Genomic DNA, 13466 nt, shown 5'->3' with positions numbered 1-13466 from the left:
TCGACAGTGTTGTTGAGAATGAGGCTCGACGTGTTTCTAAAAATGCGACACCTAGTGGTGCGGGCAAAACCCCTCGTAAAGCCCCGTCGTAGACCTCCTAAATCTGCGGCTATAACAATAACTAAAATAAATTCGGAAACCTCGTACGCAGATATTCTTAAGAAGGCACGAGAAAAAATCAAACTCATATCTCTTGGTATTGAGAATTCTAAAATACGCCGAGGAATTAATGGAGGCGTAGCTATTGAAATTCCCGGTGAGGACGCTACCTCTAAAGCTGACGTTCTACTTAAGAAACTCAAAGAGGTGTTGAGTAGTTCCGAGGCTCGAATTAATAGACCCACCGCCATGGGTGAAATAAGACTGTGGAATTTTGACGATTCCATATCTAAATCTGATATTCTGAATATCGTCTCTACCATCGGGGATTGCGAAGAATTCGATATAAAGATTGGAAATATTCGATCAATGCGAAACGGCCTAAACTCCGTATGGATCAAATGTCCGTTGGCCGCCGCTATTAAAGCAAGTGATTCTGGAAAACTGAAGCTAGGCTGGACGGTTGCTCGCGTGGAGCTTCTGGACGCGAGACCCGTCCAGTGCTTCAAATGTTGGAGGTACGGTCATGTTAGAAATACATGCAACCACCCGGAGGACCGTACCGAGTCCTGTTTCAAGTGCGGTGCGCGTGACCACCAGATTGGAACATGCGACGCGGTTCCACACTGCGTGGTATGTGAGGATGCTGGCAGAAAGTTTAACCACCGACTAGGATCCTCTAATGCTTGCTTTGCTAGGGATAACGCTCCGAAGCCACGAATTGGCTCTAGCAAGAGATAGCCGCAATGTCCATCATAATCCAAACCAACTTGAACAAAAGTAGACAGGCTCAGGATCTACTTCTGCACCAGGCCGAGGAGTTGGGGGCTGCGGTGTGCGTGATATCTGAGCCTGCCCGCACACCCGGTTCCCAACAATTATTTCGCAGTGAAAATGGTCTTGCATCATTCTACATTAATAATCGTGTCGCGAGATACCCCGCGACCCTACTCGCCGCTGGTCGTTTCTCCGTCATCATTGGATATGGAGATATATGCATCGCCTCTTGCTACATGTCCCCCAATACGGATTACAACGGGTACTCCAGCTTCATTGATGAACTCACCATTCTGTGTTCGAACATTCAGAACAATCACAATCTACTGATTTGTGGTGATTTTAATGCCCATTCTTCTCTTTGGGACCCTCGGCATCAAGATTATAAGGGCAACCTACTGGAGAATTGGGCGGCCCAAATGGACGTGCGACTGATTAACGTTGGGAACAAATCTACATTTGCTTCCGCACAAGGGAGCTTGATTATAGACCTTACTTGGGCTTCCCCTGGTCTTTTGGGCAGAATTCGCAACTGGGCCGTTCGTGACGAGATGGAATCTCTGACCACGCATACATAACCTTCACCATTTCCGATTCTCCGACCAAAAATACCATACCGAGACGAGTTCCTAGATAGAATTTCCGCAAGATGGACACGGATATTTACCAAGCTGCAATAGAGTGCACTTGTGCAATCACTCCTAATAGCGATGAATACTTGATAGATTTTAAACCAGACAAATGAATTCATCTATGTATTTCTAACGCGTGTAAGGCTGCAGTTCTCCGCGTTCGCGACCGTAAAAGATCTACGTATTGGTGGAATTCGGAAGTTGCCCGACTCAGGAAGAGGACTATCGTTGCGAGAAGAGTTTGGTCGAGAAGTCGTCACAGGGATTCACCCGAAGATGTAGCTCACAAGCGTGCCGCCTTTATCCTTGCTAATAGGGAATTTAAGTTGGAGATTCGGAGAGCAAAAACACAATCATGGCAGGAGTTAATATTGACCTTAGATGACGACCCGTGGGGTCTCCCTTATAAGATTGTCCTTAATAGGCTACGAAGATCTGCGCCGGGACTCTCTATCACACTGGAACCTAACATCCTGGACCAACTGTTGGACAAGTTGTTCCCGCATGGCAACCCCCTGAGACCGGTCGATCTGGGTGATTGCGCGGATATACCTTTAATTACTGTACACGAGGTTGTTAGGGCAATAGATGCAAAAAAGAATTTAGGTACAGCTCCGGGCCCCGACGGCTTTAAGGCCACGACTTTAAAAAGGCTGCCTATAATAATGAAACAGAGACTTGCTCAATGTTACAACATTTACTTAAAACACGGTATTTTTCCGCCCACCTAGAAAACTTCTGAGTTGGTCCTGATTCCCAAGGGGGAAACATCCCCCCTTGGAGAAGTTCCCAAGGCACGACCTATTTGCTTGCTCAACGAGGTCGGTAAGACCTTCGAACGTATAATAGCTGATAGAATCAATGACTTCATGGAGGAGAACCCCACCTCTGATCTATCAGAGAACCAGTTCGGGTTTCGCAAGATGCGTTCAATGACCGATGCACTTGACCTTCTAAAGCGAATTGTCACGGAAGCCAGGGAGAATGGCAAAGCCGTCCTCGCCTTCTCCCTGGATATTGAGAATGCGTTTAACTCTTTAAAATTACCGGGTATAAGGAGAGCCCTTCGAATCAAGGACTTCCCTGCTTACATTCGCAGGATTATCGACGATTACCTGTCGGGAAGGAAGATTAAGTTCAGAACGCGCAACGGATATCGTTTTAGGCGTGTTAACAGAGGGGTTCCGCAAGGTTCCGTATTAGGTCCTCTGCTTTGGAACTTAGCTTACGATTATGTTATGAGGACTCTACATTTCGAGGGATGCCACCTTATTTGCTACGCGGATGATACCCCGTTGGTCGGGGTTGGAGACGACTTTGATGACGTTTACGCTTTAGTCGAGGAATGCCTGGAGAGGCTTTTAATTAATATCAATTTTCTTCACGGAAAAAGGTTTTTACCGTATGAGATCATGCAAGGCGGACCATGAAACGCGCTGCGCCCTGCCACTACGCTGGGCCGTGTCCCCCACTCTCTTCCGTCGTGCGCCCATGTCAAAACACGCTGCCGCGCAGCAACGTCTTTCCTCGTACTAAGCACGGTATTTTTCCGTGCATCGCACCGGCTTTCGCGTTGCGAACGTAGCACGTCGTATCTTCGTGCTACGTTCGCAACGCGAAAGCCGGTGCGATGCACGGAAAAATACCGTGCTTAGTACGAGGAAAGACGTTGCTGCGCGGCAGCGTGTTTTGACATGGGGGACACGGCCCAGCGTAGTGGCAGGGCGCAGCGCGTTTCATGGTCCGCCTTGCATGATCTCATACGGTGAATACCTTTTTCCGTGTTGGCCTTCGTGTTTCTTGGCAAAAGTCCGAGGCCATATTTTTCGGCCGTGCTCCCCCTAATTCCTCCTTTGAGTTTGGAGGCGTTAGAATCAACATTAAGAACTGTATGAAGTACTTGGGGGTTTACATCGACAAGCAATGTGTTGAAGGACTCTGTATTGAACTGTACGAGAAAGGAAGAGAGCAATACCAATTGAGATCAATAATTCGTTTATAATTGTTCGAACACTCTTTTTATAAATGAGTGAGTAAAATACAGCTTGAGTTATCAACGTTTGAAATTATACATAATCAAATATATAATATAAATAAATTTGAACAGATATATTCTGATAATAAGATGAAGTTTTTGTTTATCTCTGAGTTGTTAATTACATTAAACTATAAAGGAATGAATCAACGGAATGAAGTATTATTGAACAATGTAAGCTATTAAATTATAAATAACTTGAATTTAAAGAAAAATGGTAATCTTTAATTAAGCATGAACTCAAAGGACAATGTGAACTAGAATTAAATTGTACTTAGAAGAAATGAACTATTATCTTTGTGTTCTGTTTGAAGAAGCATGTACAAAATATTAATTTAGTTTATCAGAATATATCTTAACATATGTAAACATATCAAAGCATGAAAATTATACAATTATCACACTAAAACATGTACAATATATCAAATATCACTTCAGAACATACACAATATGTTAAATATTACATCAGACCATGCATAATATGTCAAATATCACGTCAAAACATGCACAATATCAACGGAATTTAACAATGTTTTAGCTAGATGCGTTAAACAGATGTTAACTGAAATTCTGATGAAATGAATTACAGTGAAGATTTCCTTAAATTGAGCAATGACAAACGTTTGTTAAGTTATTTTAAATTATAGTTAAAGTAACTGAATGATTTTACTTAACATAAATTATAATGAAAAGAACGTCTGGTTCTCACAAAATCTTTCTACATGAACGTCTTGCATTGAATTGGCTCGAACCTTGATCAATTGAGCGATGTTTCTAAAACCAAGAGAGTTACATCACAAACTCTTCTCGGGTTTCATTGAAACTCTACTAAATACCTGTGTTAGGATGAACAGTTCGTCGAACCGAACAGACAGAGAGAAAATCTCTCGTGGTTCCTTGTGTCGTGTCGGCACTAGGAGCTAGCTGAATGATGTCATGTCGGCATCATTCCTTTCTCTTATCTATTCCTATGGATGGTTGATGAGGGTGCTCTTTCGTTATATGGAGGAGCTCACAAAATGGCTGGAACGATCCGTAGTCGTTATGCGATGGAAATCTCTTTTCTTCAACTCTCGTTGGAATTCGCCGTCCACAAACAAGAATAGATAATTTGAGAGCGCACGCAAAGAAGTCAACACGACTCTTTACAATGAAATCACTTAATCTAATTTGTTAACACAATGTTACAAAACGTAAAAACACTTCAATCAAAACGTGTTGCTAGCTCGAATTGTAAAGACAGAATGAACGAAAACGACGCGACCGAAGACGATCGTCGCTTTGTCTTTTTCGTTGAGAAAATCAGAAGTCGGAAGTGCGCCCTTGACAACGACAAGCGCCATTTGTTTTTCATTGCTCTTTGCCTTTCCTCCCTATCGTACTTTACGCGGTTATTTTTAAACATTCCGCCCGCCTTCGGTAACTGTAGTTACCGAACAATTCATGCTTGATTAAGTTCTATGGGAAGAGGGCAAACTTTTACTATCGGTCGCTTAAAAGTTGAGGACTGAGTACGGATCGTTACAACTCGAATGTGACCATCAGGTCCTGGATGTGTTTGTATGATTCTGCCTAACGGCCATTTCGAAGGCGGATACCTGTCATCGACGACCAAGACCAGAGAGCCCTCCCTCAACGAAGGAACAACTTTATTCCACTTGTAAATTGAATGGTATCGCTGTAGATACTCTCGTGACCATTTAGACCAAAAATCTTCGAGCATTTTCCCAATCAGCTGCCAACGACTAAGGTGAGACATCTTAATTGTGTCTAAAGACGGTTCGGGTATGATTGTAGGCGCAGTTCCCATCAGGAAATGGCCTGGAGTAAGAGCAGTAAGATCATCAGGATCATCTGTTAACGGGTAAAGGGGACGTGAATTTAGAATTGCTTCAATTTGCGTAAGCAGAGTAACAAATTCTTCGTATGTTAAGAGTTGGTTTCCAACTACTCGTTTTAGATGAGTTTTTACTGACTTAACGCCAGCTTCCCACTTTCCTCCAAAATGAGGAGCTGAAGGTGGGTGAAAGATCCACTGAGTGCCATCGTTGGCTAGAAGAGCCGCTATGTTTTTTAGTTCATTAGAGGATTCTGAAAAAAGTTTCTTGAGTTCTTTATCAGCACCCACAAAATTAGTACCGCAATCGCTCGTTAGGGTAGCACAGATGCCTCTTCGTGCTGTGAACCTTTTATAAGCTGCTATAAATGCATCAGAAGAGTAATCTGTAACAAGCTCCAAATGCAGTGCTGAGGTGGCAAAGCAGACGAATAAGGCAATGTAAGCCTTGTAAGTACGCGCATTCTTTCCTTTCCATGTTTTGATGATGAAAGGGCCTGCGTAATCGATTCCAGAGTTTAGAAAAGCACGAGATGGTGTGACTCTATTGACTGGAAGCTGACCCATCAGTTGCTGTGCTTTCTTCTGGCGGTACCTAGCACATATTATACATTTCTGAATAAAAGACCTTACCGTAGTACGACCTCTGACGATCCAATATTGTTGTCGTAAGAATGACAAAGTCAACTGAGTTCCCCCATGAAGGGTGCGCTTATGCGCATCATCGATAACTAAAGTGGTTAGAACAGAATTCTTTGGAAGAATTAGAGGATGTTTTGAACCTTCAGTTAGGTGAGAGTTATCTAATCGTCCTCCTACACGAATACATCCTTGATTATCAATGTATGGTGTGAGACACAACAAAGGATTTGATTTTGGGAGAGATTGTCCCTTGGACAGAATCTTAATTTCTTGAGAAAAGGAGGATTGTTGAATCGCTTTAACCCAGTAAAGTTTCGCATTCTGTATTTCAACAGTACTTAGTGATGTTCCTTCACTTAAACTCTGACGTTTCCTAAGCAATGAAATAAATCTTCTGCACAATGCAGTTATCCTTAGTAATTTGGTGAGACTCGAAAACCTAAAAATCAGATCCCACAGTTCTGTAGGATTGTCAACAATGATGGTTGAGACTTGTTTATTTCTTTCTTCAAGGTCATCATTGATTAAAGGTACAGAGACCTTTGGCCAGGTAGATTCGTGTTGAGAAAGCCAGTATGGTCCTGTCCACCATGTGGAACATTCTAATAATTGAGACGATGTTAGTCCTCTAGTAGCTAGATCAGCTGGGTTTTCGGTACCAGGAACTAATCCCCATAAGGCTTGTGGTAATTGATCTTGTATTAAGTAGACTCGATTTTGGACAAATTCCTTCCATCTTGATGGAGGATTTGTGATCCAGGTATAGGCCACAGAAGAATCGATCCAACCAAAAACACGTATATCTTTTCTATTTATTACTTTCGAAATTTGTACCATTAGTTTCACGAGTAATGCTGCTCCTTGTAATTCAAGACGAGGTATAGTCAATTTCTTTAAGGGAGCGACTTTTGTTTTTGATGCCACTAAAGTAATAGTAACCTTTCCTTCCTTGGACGTTGATCGTATATAAACGACTGCAGCCATTGCGAGTTGTGATGCATCACAAAATCCATGCATTTCTAGTGTATCCGATGATTGAAATCCTAGCCATCTTGGAAAGGTAAAGTTTGGCATATCTTTAAGTTGATTAACAAAAGTCGTCCATTCGTCAGAAAGATGAGGAGGGAGTTCATCATCCCATCCGAGTTGATGAGACCATAATTGCTGAATAAATATTTTAGCTGAAATTGTAATAGGTGATAGAAATCCTAACGGATCAAACAATTTGGCAATAGTAGACAAAATAGTTCTTTTGGAAACGACCTTAGGCAAAGATAAATTTATAGTAAATTGAAAGACATCAGTGGATGGTTGCCAACACAGTCCGAGGGCATGGATTACCGCATTTTCTATTTGAATGGAAGGTAAATCAATTCGTTTGTTAGCAGGAATATCTTCAATAACTTTTGGGTCATTGCTAACCCATTTCTTCAAATTAAAACCGCCCGCCATGCAAAGCTGGTCTACTTGACTAACAACTGCTTTAGTTTCCTCGACTGTGTCGGCACCCCCAAAAAAGTCATCAACATATATACCCTTTCTCATTGTAGGGAGTGCAAGAGGAAAACGATGTCCTTCGTCAAGAATTAATTGCTTGATTGCACGTAATGCCAAAAATGGAGCGCAAGCAAGACCGTAGGTTACTGTGATCAAAACAAAAATAATGAAAATCATCATCTCATTAAGTTTTTCCATCCATAATATCCTTTGGAAATCCCAATCATCTTTATGAACCAATATTTGTCTGTACATTTTTTCAATGTCAGCAAAGAAAACGTACTTAAACATCCGAAACCAAATGAGAACATCAAAGAGATTTGACTGTAACTTCGCGCCTTGATGAAGCAATTGATTGAGGGAAATACCTGACGTAGTGGGACTAGAACCGTTAAAAACTACTCGCAATTTTGTAGTAAGACTTTGTTCTCGTAACACACCATGGTGTGGAAGATAATAAACTCTCTCAGGTTCGGCTTGACTCGTTGGAACCTGTTGCATGTGATGCAGATCCTTATATTCATTAATGAATGCAGTATAAGATTTAGCGTAATTAGGTCGGGAAGTAAATTTATTAAATAAGCTTTTAACCACTCGTGTAGCTTTTGTTTTAGAATCTCCTAGTTTTTCTGATGAGTCTTTGAAAGGAAGTCTGACAATATATCTTACGTTTACATCCCTCGTATGCGTAGCCTTAAAATGGTTTTCGCATTCTTGCTCCTCGGGAGACAAGGCAGCAGTGTTTGACGTTGGAATCTCTTCCAATTCCCAAAACTTTCGCATTAAATTGTACAGATCATCATTGACCTTAACGTGATATCCATAAACCTTTGAAGTGGTATCTTTAGCATTTGTTGGGCCTGAAACTATCCATCCTAATTTCGTGCATTGAGCAATAGGTGTATTGATAGCTCCTTTTATTATACCTTGGTCTATTATCTGTCCGTATACATCAGCTCCTAAAATAAGATCGATTGATCCTGGTTTCGCAAATTCTGGATCCGCAAGTTGAAGTTTGTTTAAATGAGGCCATGACGTCTTATCAAGTTTAGTCGAGGGAATAGAAGAAGTAAGCTTTGGTAGAATATGAGCTGAAATCCAGTATTCAATCTCAGAATCAAAATGTGGTTTAAGTGTGAATGAAGTAAAGCCTCGAGTCTTATTAGACTTTTGAGCGCCAATTCCGATTAATGACAGTGAGGAAGAACTTCGTGAGAGTTTTAGTCGTTGCACAACTCGCTCTGTTATGATAGAGATCTCAGAACCCTGATCAATAAGAGCTCTGATCTTCGTAACTCGACCATCTCCTGACATAAGTACAACTTGAGCTGTAGCCAATAATACTTGAGACACTAGCAATGAATTTTCTACAGAAGAATGCAAAACCTTAGCTTCAGGTTTTGTAACTGTTGAAGAAGGAACTTCTTTTACATCAGAAGACTTCTTATTTTCTTTTGTTGAATTATTTACAGTGTGAATTGTAGTGTGGTGTTTCTGTCCACAGTTTTTACACCTTCTAGTTGTTTTACACATCGAAACTCGATGTAATCCTAGACAATTAAAACATAGTTTATGCTTTATTATGAGAGCTTTCTTTTGAAAAATAGTTTTATTAATATATTGAGGACAATTAGAAGTGAAGTGCTTCCCTGAGCATATCAAACAACAAGAATTGTTAGAATCTGACTCCTTAGTCTTTCCTTGAAAATGTACTTTAGCTGTTTGTTGACTAAGTTTACCATGACGTGACCTCTCAAAAGCTTGAAGAGACAATATACGAGAGAACAAGAACTCACTAAACTGTGCCCAAGAGGGTGGTTCTTTTGACGAACCTAATTTGTTTTCCCAAGCTCTTAACGAATCAGCATCCAACCGCTGAGTTGCAGTATAAACCAATACGTCATCCCATTGATCAACAGGACGACCAAGGCTTTGTAAAGTTCTATATGATTGACCTATCTTAGAATAAAGCTGTTCTAAATCAGAAGCCGATTCTTTAGTTAATCGCCTGAGAGTAAACAATGATTGTGTTGGAGAGATTGTCTTTACCGACTGCTACATATATTACCCGAAGGCAGGCTGCCAACCTCCCTAAGTTTTTTTTTTATGTTAACTCACTGACTCTCTTATTATATATCGCGAAGCACGTTACTGTTCTTCTACTGAATAAATCGTTTTATTTCATCGCACATCCCGAGTGAAAAATCAATAAACCCTGCGAAACCCAACAGGTTATGGGCCCAGAGACAACGTGTGATAAATAATTCTGGAGAGAAGTTTATCGTAGTCAGTAGAATCGCGATTATATTGTAACACCGAATTTTGTGGTTATCCCCGGCCTTGTGCAATAGTGGAAACAAGTAACCAGCAAAATGGAGAGCGAGCTTACGAGAGTCACTAAGCTGACAAATAAAGAGACCTGGGCGGTTTGGAAGTTCCAAATACGAGTAATTCTAAACTCGCACGGCGCACTGGAAGCCGCATTAGGAACGAGCGAGAGACCGACCCTCGACGCAGCTGCGGACGCTGCCGCGCATACCGCGCACTCAAAGGAGCTTGCCTTATGGAAGAAACTCGACGCAACAGCTCAGAAAGTGATCGTGACGACCATCGGGCCGCAGCCGATGATGCACATCATAAACTGCACGTCTGCAGCAGAAATGTGGCAGAAATTGTCGTCAATCTACGAGCAGAAATCCGAAGCGAGCGTACATATGCTCCAACAGGATTGGTACAACGCCACAAAGCAGAAATCGGACGATATCTCGACGCACATCGCCAAGCTGGAGGATATAGCGCATCGACTCAAATTGCTGGGTGAGGAAATTTCAGATTCAATGATGATCACGAAAATCCTAATGACTCTGCCCGGGAATTTTCGATATTTCATTAGTGCGTGGGAATCGGCGCCAGCGGGAGAGCGCACGCTCGACAATTTGAAGTCGAGGCTTGTAACCGAGGAGTCGAGAGTCACCGTGAGAGCGGATAAGAGCGGGAACGCTCTAACCTCGAACGCACAGCGAGGAAAATCCAGGCGCGGCCGAGGCGGCAGATCAAGAGGCGCAGGTGCGTCGAACAGTACGTCAAAGCCAGGCAAATGCTACGTGTGCGGAGAAGCGGGGCATTGGGCCAGAGAGTGCGCGCAGAGGAAGGGAGACGATGACGCAGGAGGATCGAGTGCCAACAAAGCACCGGAAAAGAAACCCAGTGGCGACGGCCTAGTCAGCGTAGCTCTTCAATCAGCGCCGTCGCAGACTGTGAGGGACGCAGGATGGGTCATGGACTCGGGAGCTAGTGACCATATGTGTTGTCAGAGAGACTGGTTCATCACGTACGAAGCTTTCGATCACCCTGTGCCCGTGTGCATAGGCGACGGAGGTTACATCGAGTCTTTCGGGAAGGGTTACATCAATGTCAATATGTTCAACGGAAAAACCTGGAACAAAAATCACCTCGTTGATGTCATGTATGTACCGAGATTAAAATACAATTTGTTCTCAGTTGGCGCGGCGCTCGACAAAGGGCTTGAGATGCAATCGACGAGCACAACTTGCGAATTAACGAGAAAAGGACGCACCATTGCGACGGGGATACGTCAAGGAAAACTCTACGTAATGCAGTTCAAAGTCGAAGAGCCACCGCCGTCGAAATGCAGGGAAGACCCGCCACAGGCGTACCTGAGCTCGACGGACACGCTACAAAACTGGCACGAGAAACTGGCTCATCAAAACTTCCGTCACGTGAGACAGATCCTCAAAAGACTCGAGATACCTGTGAAGGAAGCGAAAGACCCGTTTTGCGAGGCATGTACCGTCGGAAAAATGCACCGGCTTTCTTTTCCGGAAAGCACGTCGAAATCCGAGAGCATCGGCGAGATTATACATTCCGATCTTTGTGGGCCCATGCCCACGAAATCTCTCGGAGGATCGAGATACTTTCTCTTGCTGAAGGACGACTACTCGCACCACCGCGAAGTTTATTTTCTCGAGAGTAAAGCGGAAACCACGAGCTACATAGAAAAATTCTTCAAAAAGGCGGAGAAACATTGTGCAGGAGGCATCAGGGTATTTCGCACGGACAATGGACTCGAATTCGTCAACAAGGAGATGAAAAAGTTGACGGATCAACTCGGAATTCGACATCAACGCACGGTCGCGTACACTCCGGAGCAAAATGGCTCCGCAGAAAGGGACAACCGAACTCTCAAGGAAGCGGGAAGGACGCTCATGCTCGCAAGAGGTTTCGGAGCGGAATTTTGGGCAGAGGCAATCAACACCTTGCCACCTTGAATTTGACCGGGACAAGCAGTATTATAGGCGCGACACCGTCAGAGCTGTGGTTCGGAAAAGAACCGGACATGAAGAATCTCCACATCTTTGGTGAAGAGGTTTTCACGCACGTGCCGAAAGAGAAGCGTCGAGCATTCGACGCGAAAGCGAGAAAAGGATATTTCATCGGCTACGGCGAAGAAACCAAAGGGTATCGAGTATGGTATCCTGACGACAATAAAATAGCAACTGTGAGAGACGTCGTCTTCTCCGGAAAATTCGATCGAACAATCACGAATGGAGCACGGGAAGACGACGAGGCATGGTTGAACGAGGAACACGAACGAGAAGACTCCGAGAACAACGCCGAAGCGATCGAGGACGGCGGTGGACAAGGGGCCGAACAGCAAGAGAACGCCGACGAAGTGGGACGAGACGCACCGGAAGTCGAACGGATCGAACCTCACGCTGAACCTGCAGGAGCAGAGGTAGAAATAAATCGCGACGGAAGAGACAATAATCAAAACGAAGGCTATAGACTTCGAGACAGAGGAACACTGACGATATATTATTTCTAGCCGAAAATCAGGAGCCTCTGTCGTATCGCGAAGCTACCGAAAGTAAAGAAGCGGCGCTGTGGAAGAAAGCCATGGACGAAGAATTCGAGTCTCTCACTCGAAATAATGTATGGGAACTCGTGGAAGCAGTCAACAATCCGAGAACGATAGACTGCAAATGGACGTTCAAGCTGAAGAGAGACGCTGACGGGAACGTTCAGCGTTACAAAGCGAGACTCGTCGCGCGCGGATTCAGGCAGCGGGAGGGAATCGACTACCAAGAGACTCACAGCCCTGTAGTCAGATTCGATTCGATTCGGACCGTTCTAGCCATAGCTGCGAGTGATTGTATGAAAATAAAGCAGTTCGACGTCAAAACAGCGTTTCTGTACGGAGATATTGAAGAAACAATCTATATGCTGCAACCGGAAGGATACGAAGATGGAACCGGAAGAATCTGCAGACTGAATCGAAGCTTATACGGCCTCAAACAATCCTCTCGTCGGTGGAACAAACGCTTCACCAAATTTCTGAAGAAATTCAATCTGAAGGCAACGGACGCGGATCCTTGCGTATTCGTCAGCCAAGATAACAACGAGGAGCTAATCTTGGTGATCTTCATAGATGACGGACTCATCGTTTCGCGGAATCAAGCGCTGATCGAAAAAATTCTCGACGGCCTCAAGACGGAATTCGAGATAACGCATAACGATGCAAGTTTATTTTTGGGCATGCAAATCGAGCGAGCGTCAGATGGTTCGATTTTTCTACATCAAAAAGCCTACACGAAGAGGATTTTGGAGCGATTCAGGATGGAAGAAGCGAATCCAGTGACCATCCCGGCGGATCCGCATCAAGAACTGAGTCCTCTTGTTCAAGCGGGAGACCAAAGTGGCTCAACAACGGCCCCCTATCGTGAGGCCGTTGGGAGCCTTATGTATTTGTCGGTGGCAACGAGGCCAGATATCACATTTGCGGTGCATCAAGCGAGTCGATATCTGGAGAATCCCACGACAATTCACTGGAAAGCTGTGAAGCGAATTATCAAGTATCTCAAGGGCACCACCGGATACGGACTGCATTTCGAATATGGCAAGAAAAAGGAGCTACTCGCGTACAGCG

General features: G+C 43.7%; 1 protein-coding gene across 1 annotated transcript; it reads left to right on the top strand.

The window, feature by feature from the left end:
- The first annotated feature begins 845 nt into the window (after positions 1-845).
- On the top strand, positions 846-1454 carry LOC139783664 (uncharacterized). Its single transcript, XM_071722810.1, has one exon. The coding sequence runs from the start codon at positions 846-848 to the stop codon at positions 1452-1454; it is 609 nt and encodes a 202-aa protein (XP_071578911.1).
- The last annotated feature ends 12012 nt before the right edge of the window (positions 1455-13466 follow it).

This window comes from Temnothorax nylanderi, unplaced genomic scaffold (assembly GCF_030848795.1).
Source record: "Temnothorax nylanderi isolate EJ_2023f unplaced genomic scaffold, tnyl_v1.0 TNYL_tig0528_pilon, whole genome shotgun sequence".
In the NCBI taxonomy this organism is placed as follows: domain Eukaryota; kingdom Metazoa; phylum Arthropoda; class Insecta; order Hymenoptera; family Formicidae; genus Temnothorax; species Temnothorax nylanderi.
Note: the sequence above shows the minus strand (reverse complement) of the source record. Positions and strands in the feature narration are given on the sequence as shown.

What these genes read in the sequence shown, in the direction of transcription:
- LOC139783664 (XM_071722810.1), top strand. Translation starts at nt 846, where the DNA reads ATGTCCATCATAATCCAAACCAACTTGAACAAAAGTAGACAGGCTCAG.